At 47.8% G+C, this 21369-nt stretch overlaps 1 protein-coding gene across 1 annotated transcript in view; it reads left to right on the forward strand.

Annotated features, from left to right (window-relative positions):
• Positions 1-3756: 3756 nt before the first annotated feature.
• GAD1 (glutamate decarboxylase 1) overlaps positions 3757-21369 on the forward strand; it is a gene marked incomplete at its 3' end in the record, with an annotated part of 54165 nt that continues 36552 nt past the window's right edge. Inside the window, exons 1-3 of the mRNA XM_081314593.1 lie at positions 3757-3847; positions 7838-7900; positions 20121-20279. Of these exons, the coding sequence (XP_081170719.1) occupies positions 3778-3847; positions 7838-7900; positions 20121-20279 (292 nt within the window). The 5' untranslated portion in view covers positions 3757-3777. The remainder of the gene's footprint in view (positions 3848-7837; positions 7901-20120; positions 20280-21369) is intronic.

A 21369-nucleotide genomic window follows, 5' to 3' on the forward strand; every position in this document is an offset into this window, starting at 1 on the left:
TTTTGATAACCATGATCTGCTTGTTTCTATCTTATCTTGATTCTGTTTACGGTGGAGGGCCAAGTGTGTCATTTTTATTCTGACAATACTTGGCATACCCCAAAGGCCTAGGTACATGTTCGTCGCTAAGCAATGAGTATTTGGAGAGAAAGGGGCTCGAGTTAATAAATAGCAGGTCTGGAAATGGTTACACAATCTAGCCCCCCCCCCGCTTCCTTTTTCGCCGCGGAATTCCATTTCTGACTTTGCTTTAGCGAGAACAGCCTTTTTAATCACCCTAATTATCTTCCTGCCCGTTGCTGCTCTCCATGGTGCTGAAATCGATTGTAACACAATAGACTCGTGCCCCTTGTACCGCCCACCGTCTCTCATTGCAGCCTTTGAACAGGGTCTTTGCAGGAGCAGCCCTGAACTAGCCTTAAGTGATGTGTTATTTATCTTTTTTTTGTCTTTGCAGAAGTACTCGATACAACAATATTTTTTAGTCTGTGCAAGTCAAGTTCATTTTTAAAAAAACGATTTTACCCCCCTCCCCCCCAAAAAAGCTAAGCAATCGAATGGTTAACAGAGCAGCTTAATGCTAAATCTGTCCCTGCGTGTCGCACCGTGGGTAGCATTGTTTTCTTATCATTCAAGCAGGGCCCCGGAGTCTGAGTCTGAATCTGTTTGGTTTTATTTTATTGTTTTCCAAATAGTGAATAATGGTTAGTATGCCGGCAAATCTTTTTAACGCTCTTAAAAATAGCCTCTGCTTGGGATGGAGAAGCAGGTGAGTTATCATTTCTTACGCAGAGCAAAATGGTCGTTTTGGTGGGTAGTCAGGTATTTACTGCCTACTACTCTCTGACGGGGTTGATAAGTTATTTTACGGAAGTCCTTCAATGAAGGACAGGCAGAGTCTTCGCGGGTGCTGCCTGATTCTCCTCTTCAGCCTTTCCTAATGCAACTTCTCCTTTCCTCCTCCCCTAATTAGGTTACAAAGCTCCCCTTTTCCCCTTGGAGAAGTATTTATATTAATCTGATATTACCAGGGTCCGAGCTAACAAAACATAAATTGGCAACACGGAAGAGCATTTTTTTAAAATTCGGTATCTCTTTTCCTGTCCCTTTGCCAAAGGGAGAGAAAAAAAAGAGTTAAGAAATGCAAATTTAATGCGTGTGGGTAGAGCCGAGTCCAAACGATTAAGTGTCCTATTTTTGTAAGCAGACTTTGGGAAAACATCTCATTTTTTATTCGTCGGCGCCACCTAGTGGCCATATGGCATTCGAGTTTCCCACTTTGAAAAACCTAGACGCGCCTTCAGAAAAAGGAAGCTTTTCTCCTTAAAACGATTATTTAATAATATAAATAGCCACTCACACGATTTTTATCCGAGAAAGACAAGGAGAGCCCTGAAACTAGGATTGTAGGGGTCTTTTGAAGAACGGAACTAAGTTGAAGAACGGAACTTAGATGAGATGAGCAGAACACGACAACTCTCCTTCTATTCTACAAACGCTTATATTGCAAAAAGAGGTAATCTGGCCTGAATTCCTAAGGTTTGGAGTTTTGGAAGCTTAGTCTGAATAACTGGGAAGGAGCTTTCCTAAATGCGCTGTGAAGGAGCGCTCCGTTATTTGCAAGATGAACCCCTGTCGTGATCTGGCTCCGAATGGGTTCAAAACAGCCGTCACGTGCCCTTCCCCTACGGTCCTCCTTTTGGAAGCCAGAACACCTGCAAGTCAATCACATTAGCTTGATAACGCGCGTGATTCAACACCCCCCCTCCCCCGCCCCAGTTAACATCCTCACGCCTTCCTCCCCCTCCGCTGGGCTGGAAGAAGCGTGGTGACTTCTGTCAGCGTTTGCAACAAATCAGTTGAGGCTTCTCGTTTTTAAAAAAGCAAAGCCCAGGCACTTTGCAGCCCGGGAGGGGAGGTCAGTTCGAATTAAATTCCAGAGCGCCATTGATATTCCGCCGTCGTTTGTGGGGAACCTTATAAAGGACCAAGTCCTTCTAAAACTCGGATTTCTCGATCCGATGCTTTTTGGACTCTCGGACTTTATTCTCGCGTCCTCTGTTTCTCATTGGTAAGTGTTTGCTATTTGTTTTTCGTATTTCCTTTATTGCCACCTCTGCCCATCTCGGGTTTTTTTTGTTCAGCTGGAATTTGATATCGTTCTCTCTCCATAACACGGTTTCTATGTCTTCCTCTTAATCAATTCGAATAAAGGATATTGGGGAAATATTTGGGAGTGGATGGCGTTGGTCATAACCTGTTACTTCACTTCCAAGCTCGGCTCAGGGCAGCCGTCATTCTCGGCTCCCGGAGTTCAAGATTTGAGGTCGCGGGTGTACATGGGAATTTGATTTGGTACGGATTTTTTTTAAAAAAAATCCAGCCGTCTGTCTTTATATTTGGCAAGAATGAATGCTTGAACAAAAACTTTCGTTATTGAAAAAGGCAACCCTGACAGAGGTGGTTTCCATCGAGATAAAAACCCTTTGTACATTTGTTGCCAGCTTGATTTTTTTTTAAATTCAAATTAGCAATTAAATTAACAATTCCGACACGGCCAGTGGAAGGAAGAAAAGGGGGAAATGGGTTGATCCGCAGGTCCCCATCCCAGGAATCTTGGAACCCGGAGATCGAATGAAAAATCTTGGCAGAGCAGTGCAAAGGCCGAGCAGCTCCCCTCAACCGAACGCCGGGTTATGTTTATGAAATTACAAAGCCGAATTTTGCCCATTTTAAGGCCATTGGTCTCGAAGGGCGAGTAGTTATCACCGCTCTGTGGCGCACCTGTATTTGCCTTCCCCAAAGCCTTTGGATGTTCGCGCCTGCAAATTGCTGTGCCGGCCGAATATGTAGGCTTAGCGGTTTCTTTTGGCCGCATTGCTTTTTCCACAACTAAGCAAACGGCATTGCTTTCTATATTATTTTATCTGAAACGGAAATAAGATCGGAAGGAAGGAGATTGCCGCAAAAATCGCATACCTAAGATTGTTAGGTCTTTCAGACTGTTACAATCTCTCTCTCTCTCTCTCTCTCTCTCTCTCTCTCTCTCTCTCTCTCTCTCTCTCTCTGTGTGTGTGTGTGTGTGTGTTCTGAGCATGCTTACTGGAAGTTGGTTCCCCATTTGGCGTGAATCATAATTAGCCTCCTCATCGGCCTTTAATAGAGCTGCCCTAGACGTTCCGGTCAGCTGGATCCGTCCTTCTCTCCACCGCCGGCGACACGCCAGTTATTTCCCCCCATCCCTGCCAGGAGCCAAAGGAATGGCTTTTTCAGTTTCTGAGCCCCGTCCATACACCTTCCCCCTCGTCTCGCTTAGCAGCCAGCGCTGCCTTCTAAAATCCGACTAGGTGTCGTCACCTCCAGCCATTTCTCCCTCCAACTCGCTTTGTCTGAGAGCAAGATCGCCGCGGTCGCTGCGGGGCTTCGGGAAGCGGGAATAAGGACTCCTCTTCTTGTCCGCGGTGTGTACCCACACCTTCCTTTTGTGCAGGCTTCTCTCTGCACACACAGACACCCGCGCGCCATCCCCACCCCTCCTCCGACAACAGCTACTTCCTGAGGAGTTTAATAGCTTATTGTTGGCTGCAGACTCGCTTCTGGATCGCCTCCCAGTTCCCCGAAGAAAGTGGGAGAGGGAGACCGCGATCCAGGCTCTTCCGAGGAACAGGTTTCTAAACCCGCTTTTCTCTTCCATTGCAGCCCGTCCTTTCGGCGGGGGCAGTCGGAGAAAGACCGAAAGAAGACTCCTGGGACCCAAGGGCTGCGCCTCTGAACCTCATGGCCACCTCGGATCCCTCCTCCTCCAACACCGCTCAGGATCCCAATCCAACTAATTTACGACCCACAAGTAGGTCTCGGGTTTTCGTTTTGCAAACCTCGCCCGTGCATGCGTCCTCCTTGAAAGCAGGGGCTTCGAGAAAAACAGTCGAGACGCACAAACCCCACTTTCCCCCCCCCAAAAAAAGACCAACATGGAAGCCTTCTTGGATCCCCCTCCTCTACCTCCGCTAAAACCGAGAGGGTGACGAAAAAGAAGCTGGGAGGGTGGTAGTGCGTAGTTTTTCTTTCTGCTTGAAAACAAAGAAACCTGATGCTGTTCCTAGCGAAAGGCGAGGAAGGGAAGGTGGAAGATCTGGTCTTGCCGCCACCTCCCACCCACCCCCACCCCCTCCCGCCATTGACTTGATGCTAGAGGAAAGGGCGGAAGGTTCTGCAAGCGCTCATGGCCCTTGGTGGACGCCTCGGGTCTCAAAGCGTCCTTCCCCGTTTCTTCCGCTTCAGCAGCCCTTCCTGAGGGCGCCCGGAAAAGCAGCCCCGCGGAAAAGCTCGCTGGCCCGAATTGGCGAGGACATCGGCAGGTGCCAATGACCAAGCGAGTGATGCTGCAGGTGGCGGGAAGGAAGGAAGGAAGGAAGGAAGGAAGGAAGGAAGGAAGGAAGGAAGGAAGGAAGGAAGGAAGGAAGGAAGGATTTGCCATAGCGCGTTCAGACAGCCATCCAGCTCCCATAGAAGAAACCGAGGTGGAATCAGGCTGCTTGACATAATCGCCAGAGACAAAGCGAGGAGGGGGAGGGTGATCGAAAGGGAAGGAAACGAAGCCTGGCGAACCCCGCCAAGCAGGGAATGGTATTTGCCCTAGAAGGGCTTTCGGGGTTATGAAGCATGAACACCCAGACGTCGCTGTGAATAGCCGGCGATTGCAAGGAAAGAGTGGAATGGGGGAGGAGGAGGAGGAGGAGGAAGGGGGGGAACCAAACAAAAATCCTTCCTTTACGATGGACAAGAGTTTTCTGTCTTTTCTTCCCCACCCCACCCCTCCCGACTGCAAAGCTGCCTAACTCCCAAATTTGTCAAATGACACACCGGGTTAGGGATGCTCGTTCATACTGTGCATTGCTTGGCTTTCTTTCTGGACTTGACAAAAGGAAGAGGGTGTGTGTGTCAGTGTGTGTGTCTGTGTGTGTGTGTGTGCGCGCGCGCGCTCGCGTGTTCCCGTCGGCAAGCCTGCCCGCCTCCTGCCCGCCATTCAAAGGAATGCGCCTCCTGCCAGGCGCCCCCGGCTGGCAATTGTGCCGGGCGCGCAATTCCCGCCCGCGCTCCCGCAGCCGTTTCCTATTGTTTCCCGACGGCTCGCGGGCGCTTCCTCGGCTGCCTCCGAGGTCCGGCGGGGAGGCGCGCGGAGGGTGCTGCGCGTGGGTGGGAGCGGGGCTTGTTTGATTGCCCTCCTCTCCCTGCCGTGCTCCACTTCGCCTCTCTGGCTGCCTCGGGCGGGGAGCGAGGCTGTTTTGGAGTCCTGTCAGAGGGGTTTTCATCGCCTGCCATTCTTTTGCCCGCACTTCCCTTTGGCTCCCTTCCCCGCCCTCCCGGTGTCCTTCTTGGCCCCTCCTTTCACTTGAGGCAGCCCCCCTCATTGCCTTTGGTCGACAGCCCCTTCACGGCTCTCTTAGTCAGCAACCCTAGTTTGTTTATCGTGATTCAGTGTCGAGTCTGCTATATCACCCAACTGTCCAAATTGGATATGGGTTACACACAAACACACAAACACACACACACACTGCTTCCCTTTCTTTCCGGCCTGGCTTGTTTCCTCTGCCCTTCCTTTCTCCTCTTTATTTTTCTATCCTCTCTCTAGTTTTCAGAAGACCTCCCTCTTCCAGCCACACTCTTTTTCTGCTAGCCATCAATTGTCTAGAATCTAGATCATTCTGTCCAGAGAGGATGCCTCCTTGATGAAGTTCAGTTCCCAGCCTGGGAATCCAGATGTTGGAGTCCAATACATCTGGCGGGCCCAGGTTGGAGAAGACTGCAACAGGCGGCTCTTTGTCTTTGCCCATCCGGTGCTGCCCCTATAGGTGATCCAAAGAACAGGAAAAGCTTGCGGGGGATTGAAAGCAAGAGCGGGGACTGAAGGCGGAGGGTGGGTGGAGCCAAAGTCCAGGACCTTCCCTTCAGAGCCCTGCCTCTTTCTGTTCATTTCCCAAGAAGCAATGATAAGTAGCCTTTTAGTCCTTGGCTGTTCCTATCTTCTTAAATGCTGTTTTGGAATTGTGGAATCTATCAGATTTACAGGGAAATATGAGCCAATACTGTCATTTAGTAACTACTCTCAAAATGCCTGAAATCCTTCAAGACTAGGGTAGGTTATGATTGAGTTACAAATGTCAAACGTATTTAGAATTCTTCCATGAGGCCTTTGCAATGATATTTTAAATGGATCTCGCCTTAAATTTATTTGGGGAAAACTTCCCAGTGTCATGCAAGACCTATCTGGGTCTCTCTTCAAATCTTAAGTGGTGTAATAAACTAATACTGTATATTTTAATCACATCATCCTCTTCCTTTTAGGATCCTGCTCTGTGGTCCCTTTCACAAAATCAGAAGTGCTCATCCGAAAGCCTCCTGCCAAATGGGTTCAATGAAAGTAGCATCTCACTAACCTCGTTTTAGTGGCCTTTTAATATTTTTATTTATTGGGCACTTTTTTGGTCCAGTGGAGTTTCCAAGGCATCAGTAATTTGTTTTTCTTATACCAGTTGCATGTTCTTTATATATTTCTTTCTTTAATCCAGTTTAGGTCGTTTACTTATCATCCTCTTGCTATTTTTCCTTCACTTCTTATCCTGGGCCCTGTGAGGTACTGGAAAATTGAAAGTAGGAGGAGGCATCCATTCCTAGCAGAAAAAGTCTTTTCATTTTTCTGCTGGATAAGCTACACTTGCTGTTGTGTGTAGCCCACATTTCTGGCAAAGTCGTGATTCTCATTTTAAAAAAAGGAAAAAAAAGAACAAGTGGGCTGCACGAAGGCTATCACCTCCTCCCTTGCTTTCAGCACCTCCAGGAATGGACAGCGCAACGCGCGCTTCAACCGCCTGGAGTGGGGCAGAGGAAGGAGGTCGGTGGGAGGGGGCGAAGAGAGCAAGCCAGATGAAAAGAGGTGTCTCGAAAAAGGGGGGACCAAGCGGACGTGAGAAGCCTTTTAATGTGCACCCTGACTCGTCAGTCGGCTGCAGCCTAGTCATGCAAGTCTGATCATCTACTCAAATACTATTGTTCACCCAATTAATTCTTGAACTCTTCCCTGACCCCATTTCATGCTAGTTTATTTTAAGCTGCCACTTTCATGGAAGCCTGCCAGCAAATTATTAGGAGATCGGATCTCTCCCAGCTGCCTGTTTCTTCCTGATAGGACCTCTTTTGCCACTGAGCCTTGAAGTCACCAGACTCCCGCTTGTCCACACGTGCGTCCTGTCAATCAAGTCTCCCGTTTCCTGTCTCCTCTGCTATGATTCCAGGATTGCAAAGAAATAAACTGGAAAAGAGAAAAACAAACAGCTGCTCTCCCACACAAGTCACACCAAGCTCTGATGCCTTACATAGCCTCAATCCCAGGACACCGTATAATGGAGCTATTAGAGCTCCATTTATGGTTGATTAAAATCGTCTTAATTCATGGTGGGGGGATGGGGGAGGCAGAGATAGAGATCGATTTGTATGCCCTTGGTGTCCACTACATCAAAAAGAGAAATGAAATGAAATGAAATGAAATAAGGAAAGGAAAGGAGAAGAAAGAAAGAAAGAAAGAAAGAAAGAAAGAAAGAAAGAAAGAAAGAAAGAAAGAAAGAAAGAAAGAAAGAAAGAAAGAAAGAAAGAAAGAAAGAAAGAAAGAAAGATTTCTAGGTTGAATTAGACTTTTTTCCACACCTAAACATTGTGTTGGTTTTGTGAAATCTCGCATGTAGATTTTGCTGATTTGCCAGGTAGGAATTGCAATACAGCACTGTGAGGTACCCATTCGCTTCTGTAGGAAGTAATTTTTTTTGGTTTCTATTCCCTTTAGCCTATGATACCTGGTGTGGTGTAGCTCATGGCTGCACGAAGAAAATCGGACTCAAGATATGCGGTAAGTGAAAAGAGGCAAAAAAGAGAGAGGATATTCACACTTTTCTTGCCCAAGTCTCTCTCTCACACACACCTACATACACAGAACAAGACACACCGCTTCCTCCCTTACGCATTGTCTTGAGTCTGCAATCACTCACGCAGCTGTTAATCTTTCATAAAAGCACGGTTGTGGGTGGGGGGGGGGGGTTCGCCCGGGAGGCCTGAAGGAACTAGGTTGGCTGGCAAAGAAAGTAGACTGCCTCTTTTATCTTCAGACAAGGCAGAGGCGGAATGAAGCTGCCAAAAGGTGCTCCTCCTTTTTCCTCCCACGTAGAAGTTTAACAAGGCAGCCGCTAGGTAGCCTCTTCTTTTAGAAGAGAAGGGTGTCTGTTTGTGTGTGTGCGCGCGCGGTGGGGGGGGGGGTAGGGGGGAGGAACAGGAGGGAGAATCCCTTTTGCTTTTCCTCATCGGTAGGAATCGGGAGCTGTGATGTAGACTCTTGCGCCACCTACTGGTCAACGTGAGCCAAAAAAAAGGTGGACACCGCGGGCGGGCCCGCCGATTTTCCTATATACAATCGATTCGAGCGAGATTGACTTGCAAAGAGGCTTTCATGGCAGCCAGAGGAGGGGGGGAGAGAGGGAGGGGGAGGGAGGGAGAGAGAGGGGGCAGGCGCGCGCGCGAGAGAAAGGGAGACAGACAGACAAGTTTTTCGACCCAGAAGTTGCTAAGATGGCGAGGGGAGGATGATGGGCAGGAAGTCGGGGAGTGCGGGAGGCGCTTATGCGCAGCATAGAAATGGGAATCGTCTTTGAAACAGAAAGAGGGGCCAGGTGGATGGAACAAGTGGAGAAACTGGGTTGGGGGCAGAAAGGGGCGTGTGCGCGCCTTAAGGGGCGCGAGCAGCTGCCCTGCTGGTTTGGCTTCACAGGGCTGGATATATCCCCCCCCCCAGGAGTCATTCCCGGCTCCTGTTGCTTGTTTGTCAAGGCAACTCGCGAGGTCCCGTCCCCGCCAGGAAGCCCCCGCGCCGCCGATGGCCCTCCGCCAGCTGGGAATGGGGAGCGTGGCAGAGGCGGAGGAGAGCCTGGCTGGAAGTGCCCGGGCGGCGGGGCCCTGCGGCGCAGCGCTCTGTCTGAAGCGTTTTCCACCTTATCGGCCCGGAAAATACAGACCTCCTGAGGGAGGAAGATTAACGAGGGCCTGATTAAAGGGCCATTCGTCAGGCTGCTGCGCCTGGAGATAGGGACTGGCAGCCACTCCGCGTCCCGGCCGCCCGGGAGGAGAAAGGAAAGGGAGCGGAATATATGAATGCCGTCAGATTGCATCCGCTCCAGGCAGGAGATTCATTCCGGAGAGGGTTGCGTGGCGTCTTTCTCTGCCCGGGCTGAAATTTCGCTCCGACGCCTCCTTCCCGCCATTGCAGAGGGGGACGGGCCAAAGCGAGAGAGACACCCCCCCCCCCAGGTGTCTTCGTTTAAGGATGTAAATTACGAAGCCCTTCTGGGCCATCCCGGTATCTGCTCGGAATGAAACCTTCCTGCGTGTGGTGGGGCCAAACTCACCAGACTAGGCCCGGTTCTCCTTCGGATACTTACCGGTACATAAATTTGCCTTCCAGCTTGGGCCGGATTTGTTTCTGGGCAAACCGAGAGGTTTCAAGACTCCTAAGCATCAGCGCAGCCATCGAGGTTCCCTTCCTAAGTAGTTTCGGTAGGTTAGAAAGGGGGCGAAGAAACCCCACAGAGCTCATTTGGAATCGGTCCAAGTTGCCTTGGGGCCCTTCAGCCTCTTTCTCTTTCACCAATAGCCTTTTGTAGGCTTTAGTTTAGATCGTTTTCCGGCCAGTCCCTTCAATGGCTGAAGAGTGCTAGCTAGAGGGTTCCCCCCCCCACCACACACACACACACACAGACACAGGCCGCCGCCCAGCATTTCCCCATATTTTAATCCAGCTCGGCAGAACAGATGAAGGGAGATTCCATTGATCCCGCTGATTCGGATTGCTACGCTTACAAGAGTTTCCAAACCAGCGGTGCCTTCTCCGAGCCCAAGAAGCTGGACTCCCACTTAGGCGCGCGCGCTGCCTGCTTGGGAAGGGGCACAGCTGGATGAAAGAATTACAAGTGCCGTCGAGGCGGCGGCACCAGGAGCTTCTTTCAATCTGGATTATGGGGGCAATTAAGCTGACTTTGTAATAATCCCGCTTGGGGGTGTGTGTGTGTGAAAGCCCTAATAAGCAGCCCTATACATAGAATGAAGGCTACTGCTAAGCTTGTAAGCCGCCCTGAGTCTTCGGAGAAGGGCGGGATATAAATGGAATTAAAATAAAATAAAATAAATTATTACCCGTCTCAACAACCGGACGACCAACTCGTCTGACTTGGGAAGGATGTCTTTCCGGTGCTTCTGGGGAGCGAGCTGTGGGGGAGGGGGGGGGCTCTGCTTGAAGGGGCCCCGGGGACTCTCGGAGCGAGGCGGGGCGCATCGGCCTGCTGTCTCGCTGGAAAGCTGGGCGTCCATCCCCGGCGGAAAGTGGCCACTTCTCACGACAAACAAAGCCGCGTTTTTTTAAAAAAAATGAAACGAGGGCGCCCAATCCAGAGCAGGGGGCTGGACTAGAAGACCTCCAAGGTACCTTCCAGCTCTCTTCCGATTCCCTTGTGCCTCCGCCAGATCCCTGGACGGTCCTCGGGCGACTCGGGACTGGATTTGCTTTGCTTCCCGCCCTGAGGCCGCTTTCCAAAATGAGAGCGGCAGGCCACCCCCTGCCCACGCAGAGGAAGATGGGCTCCTCGGGGCTGTGGGAAGGGACACTGCAACTTGCCCCCTAAAGGCCCGCCTAAGCTTCAAGCAGCTGAGACGCGGAGGTGGGTGATTTTTCAGTGGGTTGAGTCCTGCCTTCCCAAGTCAGAACCGAAGGAGCGCGCCGTTCCAGCCCCATCGGTGGGCCGGACAGCCTGCCTGAAGGGCGGCATCTCAAGGCAAGCGAAGCGCGGGGCGGCTTCCACGAGGAAAAACAACCCCCAAGTCCCGGAGCTGCACTCTTGGTCTTCGGCTTTGCAAAAACCTCGCTCCGATTCTGAAGGCGCCCAGGACTGAACTATGTCATAGAGGCAATTCTGGGAAAACGCAGGCCGGACTACCAAAAAAAATGTGCTCAGGGAGGAACCAAAACTTTTAATTTAAGAAATATTCAACGCCGTTATTTTTTTTCCCTTTTCTTTTTTCCCCCTTTTCGTTTTGGAAGAGGGAGGGGGAGATAAATGCTATCCCGTTCAGTAATCTGAGTGAGTGCTTATTGTTGTTGTTGTTGTTTTTAATTTACTGCAGTGATTGATTGCCATTTTTCTGTCTGTGAAGGTCACTTAAAACCAATCGCTTAAAACCAATGTTCGATGAACTCTGACGAACTTAGAGTACTATCAGAATATTACCCTTGTTTTTCAGCTTTCGGGTTAGGTTTCCAAGTTATTGATACATAAATAATTTCTGTCTTGAGAACTAGAAGCTTGGCAGATTATTGTTCTCCAGTAGGAAGAGAGAGAGAGAGAGAGAGAGAGAGAGAGAGAGAGAGAGAGAGAGAGAGAGAGAGAGAGAGAGAGAGAACGTCTGGAAAAGGCAAGGGGAATTCTAGCTGTGCAAGTGCCCTTCATCTCGGTGGATTTCAGCCTTCTGGGTCTTGGACTCAACAAGCAGGAAGGCAGGTCCCCTTGGGGGCTGCGAGTCACTTTGGATGCAAACTTGTTCGCTGAGCTGTAATTGACTTCAGCGGGGTAGTTTTTGAGTAGCTATTTCTAGGACTGAGATGGTTGTATCCAAGTACAAGCACATTCTGTTGAAAGAAAACGTTGCTGGGAATAATCCAATTTACTTTTTTGAACAAGCTGACTATCTAGATACATCGAGCCTCTCTGGATTTTTAGGGAGGAAACATGCTGGATTTACTTATACATTAAAGAAATGCACAAAGAAAGCAGAGTTAGGAATTATTCTGTGCCCCCTCCTTCCCCAAAATAAGGAGCAAGGAAATTGTTTCTTGTCTCACATATCAACCCCAGGAGGCCGAGCAATATTTTAACTGGATGATAACTGACAAAGGCTATGAGTTCTGTGGTTCAGGGGAGGTTTAAATCACTTGAAACATCATAATCGAACTCAGTAATAAAAACTAATCCAAGCTCGATCCTAAAAACAAATCTATTACGCAAATGTCTTTGGGATTGTTTCAGGTAACATAAAATTGAGGGAGGATGTTCAAAATGCAAATAAACCCAAATGAAATAGGTTTCAAATTGTACTAACAGGCTAGTTTCCCTTGAGTGATTAAATATCACCTCCCTAAGAAACCAGGAAAGAACAGGTAATTATCAGCATGAAGAAACACAACGGTTTAATGTCCCTCCTTTGATGTGAATGGTATTATCCACCACGGGCTCAGATGCTTCAGTTTTCTGTTTGACCCCTTTTTTTGTTCTTCCCAGAAAGAAAAAGAACCAATCTCCCCTACTAGGAATTTTTTTCTCCACACCAACAACAAAACCAACAACAAAAATAATGTCCATTTTGATTTCTGTTCAGATGTGTCAGTGATTAGGAAAGACTCTCTTTGCTTGAGATAAGCAAGAGTTGAGGTGTAATTTATGCTCATGATGCCTTCCCCAAGCATAACCAAATACCATCTTCTCCTCCATCACCACTACAACCCCTCTCTCTCTCCCTTCTTTCCTTCTTCCCTCCCTCCCTCCCTCCCTCTTGCATTTACATCTCCATCCAAGGAACCCAGAGTCAAGAAACACATTTCTTGATTTGTAGTCGACAAATATCCCTGCCTGGCCAATTAGAAAGTAATCAAGTGTACATCATCTACATAGCTTTCCTAATTGGCCATGCTCTCCCTTAGGTAGCACAAGGCTTTCTCCAATGAAGTTTTAGAGAGTATCCCAAAATTCTATACAAGTTTTCAAAGAAAAGGAAATTTAGGCTTCTGGGTAGCTCCCTGAGGTTTCTAACATTTACCTTGACTCTTAGAATGCAATTGACCTCAGGTCTTCTGCAATAAATCAAGATGAAATCATCCGACATAAATTCAAGCTATTTGGAAAAAGAAATTGAACAAGAAAGTATGTGTGGGATCATGGTAGAAAGAAGCTATATTTGTCAGATTTCTCAAAATGGAGGTTTAATTTATAAAATGAGCGGGCCAAATCTAATCTGTCAGAGACTTGATCAGAGATCAGTGCTCTTGTTCTAAACTTGTCTCATTGGCATCTATGATTATATAGTAGTGATGAGGTGAAAATATTTTGCGTCTGCTCAGAAATTCTGTTCTGTGATATATAGTTTTCAAAACTTGAGTCTTGGCATTACCCCTGCTGAGTGATGGGTCTTTGGGAAAATCCTGGCCCCAAAGTAATGAACAGAAGGAGTGTTCTCAATCGCTAATAAGGAAAACAGTAGAAAACTCTATGCATTATACTTTAGGTTTGCATGATATACTAACTACTAGACTAAGTGAAAACAGGAATGAGTAGTTTATGGTTTCACAGGCTTTGGGACCCCAGCCACTATCTATACCTAACATTTTCTGTGAATCATTTGTCATAATATGGCCTGTTTATTTGTTCTGATGTAACCTTCATGAGTGCGGCAACTGTATGTTAAAATCCGGGTTTTTGATTTAGCACTTTGTGTGAAACCCTCCAAGAAATCCAAATTATTTATTTGCAGACTTTCCCAGCAATCCAGCTAAGATTTTACTTTGGTGCAGATGCAGATTGCTAGTACAGCCTCCTCTTCTGACTTTTTTTCCCCATGAGCTCTTGGAAACTCAAATGCTTGTGATTCTTTTGTAAACCGGGTGGCCTATTAAAAATATTGTCTAACTGTGGTTTGAGGATGGTGATTCAGAAATTCATTCCACAGGCTTTAAGAAAACCTACTTTTCATTCAGCGTACAAAGTATTGGCTGTCTCAGAGAGAACCCCAAAATATATTTGAGTAAAAGGATCTCTATGCCATCAACTGAAGCCAGGAAGTCCTTTTTCTTTCCTGTGTTCTATTCCAGCCTTCTCAGCAATCCGACTCTATAATCCAAAAGAGGCATTGTCTCGTGTTTCAAATTGAAAACCTCCTTTTTAATCATGGACAATTTTCTCCCCCTTTTTAATTCATAGGGCTCAGCATTTGAAGCTAAAACAAATGAGCCATGCACACAGGATTTCTCCCTTTCTGTCTCAGTTTATACATGGAGAGAAGTTGCCATTTTATAAATATGCATCTCATTAGCTAATATTATTTCCTCCTTGGCTCCAAGTCCTTTAAAACCTGCTTTGAATAAAATTGCTTTCCCTCATGTGTTTTTTTTTAAAAAAAAGAGTTTTACAGAGACAAAGCCAATCAAATCTCATTACCCTCCAGGAAAGGAAAGGGATAGATAGACAATCTATTGTAAAGTAATTGCCTAATCTGTACTTATTACTTTAACCTCATGAAGATGCAGCCACTTGGTTAATGTATTAGTGGAAGATTTCCTGATGTTTCATCTTCATAGAAGCCTGGCTTAGTTTCTAGAATGACAATAAGTAGGTTCCCCTTTAAACAAGGAGTAGAGGGCAGCCCTAACTGGCTGTGGGCAAAATCTCTAGGTTTGGTTTAATTCAGTTTTATTTTAAAATCTGTTTTTTTCTGGTTGCATTGAAGAAAAGAAATAATTACCAGATAGCTCAGTGATGGTTTTCAATTAGCCTGGCCAAGAAAGATAGAAAACCCAAATTAAGTAGCCTCATATTTTGGTCACTTGCATATCTCCCATTCCTAGAAGATAAAAAGAGATAAAATCTCTTTCAAATCACTCATCCATGTAGGGTTCACACACACACAGCGTTGAAGTGGTTGCCCACTGCTATCTTCTAGGATGTTGTTGTTGTTGTTGTTGTTTTGTAGTTGTTTTTTTGATATCCGTGTCTTGTCTTCAAGTCTGGCTTTTCCTAGTGGTCATCCAAGTAATAACCAGGTTCAAGTTGCTTAACTTCTGAGCCAAGGCAAGGTTAGCCTCGTGGAGTCAGGTGTTTGTTGAAGAGTGGAAGGCAGCAAGAGTGATTTGCTTTCTAAAGTTCAGTGCAGACCTGCTTAACTCTGGGCAAGCCCAGGGGTAGGCAACCTCGGCTCTTTTATGACTCATGGACTTCAACTTCAGCATGGCTGGCTCAGGAATTCTGGGAGTTGGCTCCAAGTCCACAAGTCATAAAAGAGCCGAGGTTGCCTACCCCAGGGCTAGACTGTGTATTGTTTCCTTGACATTAATCCCAGTAGCCATGGCCAAAGGCCCTCTTGGCTAAAGCTGATGGGATTTGCAACTCCAGAGAAGAAGAGGTGGGCAATGGCAAGTCCCATAAGTTGATGTTTTAAACAAGTTTAAAAGCTTAGTTATTGTTTAATTCATATCCTATTCTAACATCCGTTGGGGAGATTTTGCTTCAAGATGGAGACCTGCTTAGCTTTTCCTTCACATCTAATGAAGGTCTGTTTTAATTCCAGAAGAGGATAATCTCTAACCTGGCATAAAACATAAATCTCTAACCTGGCATACGGAGATATGGCTGTATTGATATTCTGAACAATGGCACCTGAATTTGTACATCTTTTAACTAAATAATAAGCTAAATTTTGTGTTTAATGCTTAGTACAGAAAATAGAAAAGGTCCAGTTTGGTCTTCTTATTCAATGGTCGTGTTAACTCAATATGCTACACCAAGCTTTCATAACCATGTTTTACTGAATAAATCAGGGCTGGCTAAGTTCAGAGAGCACACAAACCCCAAACAAGCCAGCTTAATTTTGATTAAGCTTATACCGTAGTCTGAGCCTAGCTATTAACTAATTTCACACATTACACCAATTCCAATTTTTGTTTATTTTATGCCATCAGATTGATATTCCACCTTTTACTTAGAAATTCAAGACAGAGTACAATGTGATCTCTTTATCTCAGCACCTTAACTGCTAGGCCTTACTGCCTTGGTTATATGGTTGTCCATAAGTAAGGTACAATTGACTGGCTTCACATATTGAGGTAGGCTAAAGCCAGATGATAAAATTATAGCCTGGAATGTCTGAATCCCACAGTTGAGAGAATTTGGTCTGGTTAGCCTTAATTTTGCCCACTAAAGGATGAAGAGCTACAGATCTCATCAACCATGAAATGTAATTGAAAGGATTCTGAACCAGTCAGGGATTGAAAAACCTGGCCACTCCTTCCCAACCTGGTCCACCTCACAAGCTCTTACTTGGATGGTGGCACAGAATCACTTAAATAGACAAGAACTGAACCAGGTGTCCTTAGTACCTTGGGGAAAGGCCAGCGTTTCAAATAAGCAAAACTCTGGACTTTGCAGTGATAGTTTAACTTGGACCTTTTTAAAAACAAAAAACAAAAAAAAACCCACACCTGGATAATGGCCACAATATTGCCAGCCTAGCTGTCAGGTGCAAAGAATCAGAGCCATTCATAAGATTGCAGCATAGAAAATTTATTTAAGCCTAATGCGCAAGAATCTGCTCAAGTAAAGTTCGATGCTAAATTGGCACCAGATAAGGGTCAACAGAACTCAAAACGGCTCTAAACTGATGGCAGGCTTAACTCCGCCTCTCAGCTCGGCCTGCGCTTCTCCTACATCAGCTGCCCCAGCTGGTAGAAAAGCGTCACCACAGAGGGGGAGGGGAAAAAAAAACCTGATTCAGAACAGGAGTTGCTGTTGTGGGCAGCCGAGCTTAGCGCCGACGGGAGCGCTTCTAAGGACCAGCCTCTCCTTCCTTTCACTTCCTCCCCCAGGAAAAGCTTCGCGGTGGGCGAAAGAGTGAGCAGAGGCGCCTCCCTTCCTCCGACACTTTATCTCCCTTGCGCGGGGGCGGGGTTCATCTATTGGATTCCTCCCTTCCTCCCTCCTTTCATTTCTCCCATATTACTTCGGTCAATTGCTTCGCATCCAGGTGAGAAGCAGTTCCATCTCCAAGACCTGGCTTCATTTGGCATTTCAAAGACTCTGTCCCGCAACACCCGCAATTTCAAACGCTTTAAAGTATCTTCCACGTGGTTGCCATCGTTTTCCGTAGTAGGTTAAGACAGACTTCGTGTCTAGTGGATTTCTTTTCCAGACCTGCCAAATCAGCCTTTCTCGACTGTGTTGGAATTGCAGTTCCTGGCCAAAGGCCTTGCTGGCTTTGAAGATTCAGTACAGTATATCCGAAGGGCACCCGGTTGGAGAAGGAGACTTGAACTTATCCCAAGAAAAGCAGCGGCTTCTCTGTTTGGGTCCTCCTTAAGCATGAGGCTATCTGGGTTGCCTTGGGCCAGAAACTCACACTCGATCCTAAGAAGGAGGCAGCGGCAGATCACTTCAGAAAAACCTTATCAAGAAAATTGCAGGGCCTTGTCCAGGCAGTTGCTAGGAATCAACAGTGATTCTAAGAAGAAAAAGAGAGAGAGAAAGAGAGAGAGGTCAAAGAGAAAGAAAGAAAGAAAGAAAGAAAGAAAGAAAGAAAGAAAGAAAGAAAGAAAGAAAGAAAGAAAGAAAGATGGATGATTCAGAAGGAAGGAAGGATCAACAATGATTCAAAGGTGAAAGACAGAGAGAGGGAGACAGAGGTCAACACTGATTTGAAGGTGAAAGAAGAAAAGAAAGGAAAGAAAGAAAGAAGAGGAAAGAACGAAAGAAGAAAGGAAAGAAAGAAGAAAGAAAGAAAAAAGAAAGAAGGAAAGAAACAAACAAAACGAAAACGAAAATCAACAGTTCCACGCTGATTCAAAGGGGATTCATTCCTTCCTTCCTTCCTTCCTTCCTTCCTTCCTCCCTCCCTCCCTCCCTCCCTCCTCCCCCATCTCCCCATGCTAATAGATGCTCTCCTCTAGGGAAAGCGTCTTCTCAGCCAGGCAGTGAATGGCTTTATTCAAAGGAAAACCCTAAGATCGGTCTTCTGCTTAACCTTTGGAAGCTCCCAGTCCCATCTCCAAAAGAGCGTAGGAAAACCCCAATCTGTAAAGGCCGACTTGCTTTCTGTACATGGTCCCGCTTGCTCTCGATCTTCCCGGTCCTTCCAGGCTTGGGAAAAATAAACGCGGCCAGACTGGATAAGGCTGTGCCCGAGAGGGAGGGGTGGGCCCCTTTGTGCTAAATGGGGCACTTATTTCTCCGGAAAGGAAAGGAAACGATCCCTATCGAAAGCCTTGCCAGAAGAGGTCGAGATGTCGGAGTTCAGTTCTTGCTGTCAGGCAACGATTTAAAGACAGTGACGATTGGGACACACACACACACACACACACACACACACACACACAAATACTCCGCCTAAATAAATGCATTTCCCCACTTGGCTCTTCCCTCTCTCCGGCCTTCCTGGCTAGAGCGGGTCCCAGGGAAATTAAGTAAGGGGAAAATAATCTTCCTCACTATAGGATTTGTCCAACAGGAGAAACGGCCTCGGTATGGCGGTTGTGGGACCCTCCACCTCTTGGGGCTTTTAAAAAGAGGCTGGACAACGAACTCTCGTGTGTGATTTGATTGGTTTTCCTGCACGTTGTTGCCCTGGGTTGGGCCAGATAGCCTTATGGCAAGGGTCTGCAACCTTGACAACTTTAAGACTTGTGAACTTCAGCTCCCAGAATTCCTCAGCCAGCATAGCTGAAGTCCACAAGTCTTAAAGTTGTCAAGGTTGCAGACCCCTGCCTTATGGTACCTTCCAACTCTACAAATCTACCATCCTTCCTTCCACTGTACAATGTCGTGGTCTTCTATGAAAGAAGCAACCTAGAACCCAGGAGAGATTTCCCAACAGTTAGAACAATTGATCAGTGGAACGTCTTGCCTCCAGACGTTGCGAGTGCCCCAACACTGGGCGTTTTAAAGAAGAGACTGGACAACCATTTGTCCGAAATGGTATAAGGCAGGTCTTCAAACTTGGCCCTTTTATGACTTGTGGACCTCAACTCGCAGAGGTCCTGGCTGAGGAATTCTGGGAGTTGAAGTCCACAAGTCATAAAAGGGCCACGTTTGAAGACCCCTGGTATAGGGTTTCCTGCCTGAGCAGGGGGTTGGACTAGAAGACCTCCAAGAAGCCTTCCAACTCCGTTATGCTGCTTTTAGGAAGACGCTCCCGGGTCAAGGTGCGTCTAACTTTGAACTGTTTACTTCCTTCCCCCACTTTCTCCCGTGGCTTCATCGAGGTCTGGTGAATGATCGGGGATAGAAAACAAGTATGCAAAGCGAGTTATATTTCGATTTTAATTTTCTCAAGCCTTTTTTTGAGGTGTTTTTTTCTTCCTTCCTTACTTCGAAGTTGGCGTTTTTCGACGTGCTTTCTCTTTGCTTTCAGCCTGGGACACTGTATTCAGTTCGGCTTAACGTGTGTGTGTGTGTGATTGTGATGAATCATTATCATAGGACAGAGTACAAACCGCAGTAGTCTCATATGTTTGGGGACCGCGGCTGCAGACTGATGTTTGGGATTACGTCACTCAAAACACAGAACGGTGGGCATCCGTTAAGACCTCAGATGTGTAGAGGCGTTCTGCACTTTCTTTGAAAGAGGGACGAGTCACCGGTGGCTTTCCGACGTGACCGAACTACAAATCCAATGCTGGACTTCTGGGACTGTGTAGTTCAGCAACATCTGGAGGAGGCTGCCCACCCTGCGTGTATTAGTCTTGGGTTCTGCGCCCTTCCCAATCCTCCCGGCGGGGGGGGAGAGGGGGGGCTTGGAGGAGGCGTCGTTCTTATTTTCCCAAAGCGTTTGTTCTGATGACTGCCCCTCCTCGAAAACTGCCCGGAAGGCACACACACACACACACACACACCCCCTCCCCATTTCAGTCTGTGGGGCGAAAAGCCATCCTGCCTCGTCCCGAAGGTGCCCTTTGGTGACCAAAGATGACCCCCAAGCCAAAGGCGAGAAGGGATGGGCGATCCTCCGCTGTCCTCCCTTCCCCTCTCCCCCCCCGCCCCTTGCCTTTCTGCAGTCGGGGGGGGGTCTCTTGTGTTCTCCTGCCTGCGGGCGCCTTCTCTCCCCCTATAAATCCACCTCCAGGACGGCGGGGAGCGAGAGGCGCGCGGGGCAGAGCTGGGCGCCCGAGGGAGCGGCTCGGCTCTCCCTTTCCAAGGGGAGCAGGGGCTGGCTCGGGTCGACCATGGGAAGCGCGATCGAGGCGTCTCCGCTGACCTGCCCCTCTTGTCCTAACCCTGCAGGCTTCCTGCAAAGGAACAACAGCCTGGAAGACAAGAGCCGGCTGGTGAGCGCGCTCAAGGAAAGGCAGAGCACCCGGAACCTGCTGGCTTGCGAGAACAGCGAGAAGGAAGGCCGCTTCCAGAAGACCGAGACCGACTTCTCCAACCTCTACGCCCGGGGTAAAGTCCCGATCCTCTCGCTCTGGCCCTCGCCCGCTGCCCCGTCCCCACGTTCCCTTCCTTCGCTCGCAAAAGCCCCGGACCCGCCAAGGCTTCCCTTCCTAGGAAAGGGGCGGGGTGGGGGCTCTGGGGGAGGGGTAATGCTTTGCCCGGCGCCAGGCAGCTGGAAGAGGCTTTCCTTGTCCTGGGAGGTCCCTCTGCTGCTGCTGCTGCTGCTGCTGGCATCTGGGGGTCATTTCAGGGTTGTCCCCGGGCACGCCACCTGCAAGCTAGCCAAATGCTTCTCCTGTTATGCAAAGCCCGAACATAGGTGCAGTTTGGGTCATCTCTAGTGGGATAGTCCGGTGAGGGTGTCTCGCCGTTCAGAAGCCCGAAAGGGATGTTATCCGGGACAAGCAAAGGGAAGCGGGTAGGGCTTATGCCGCAATTGGGCTTTACACTGGAGAGAGTTATTCCAATGCTCCTAAAGGATTAGTCCGGGGGTAGGCAACCTCGGCTCTTTTATGACTCATGGACTTCAACTCCCGGAGTCGAAGTCCATGAGTCGTAAAAGAGCCGAGGTTGCCTACCCCTGGATTGGTCACTGCAGCTAAATGGAACCTTCATTTACAGAAGCAGTATACCTTTAAATGCCCGGCGCAAAAGGAGGGTCCCAGGGAGACATGCAACTTGAGCTTTTTTTAAACAACAACAACAACAAAACCCCCAAACAGATATAGAATCAAAGGATGCCAGGCCAATCCTGATGCTTGAAAACTAATTGCCCAGCTCTCCCTCCTTTTATGGGCAGAAACACATGAAAACGATAATCAGCCTCTGGTGCAATTTCAAGACAAAACAAAATTCCCCAAATTCCTTCCACAAGTCCAGCCCTGACCACAGGGAACCTGAGACCCCACCCATTCTGGGGTTTTCTGGGTGACTCACTTCTTCTTTATGGGCTTCTAGCTGTCCACTCTCATAAGTGAAATATCAAAGTGGGGGAAATGCTCTGTTGTTCGGATTCTCTCTCTTTAAAAAAAAAGATTCGTACATTTGGTGAGCAAACATTCGCCGTGCTTAATTTTAGGCTCATCCTCTTAATCTTCAG

Source organism: Vipera berus (genome assembly GCF_964194415.1).
Source record: "Vipera berus genome assembly, chromosome: 1".
Taxonomy (NCBI): domain Eukaryota; kingdom Metazoa; phylum Chordata; class Lepidosauria; order Squamata; family Viperidae; genus Vipera; species Vipera berus.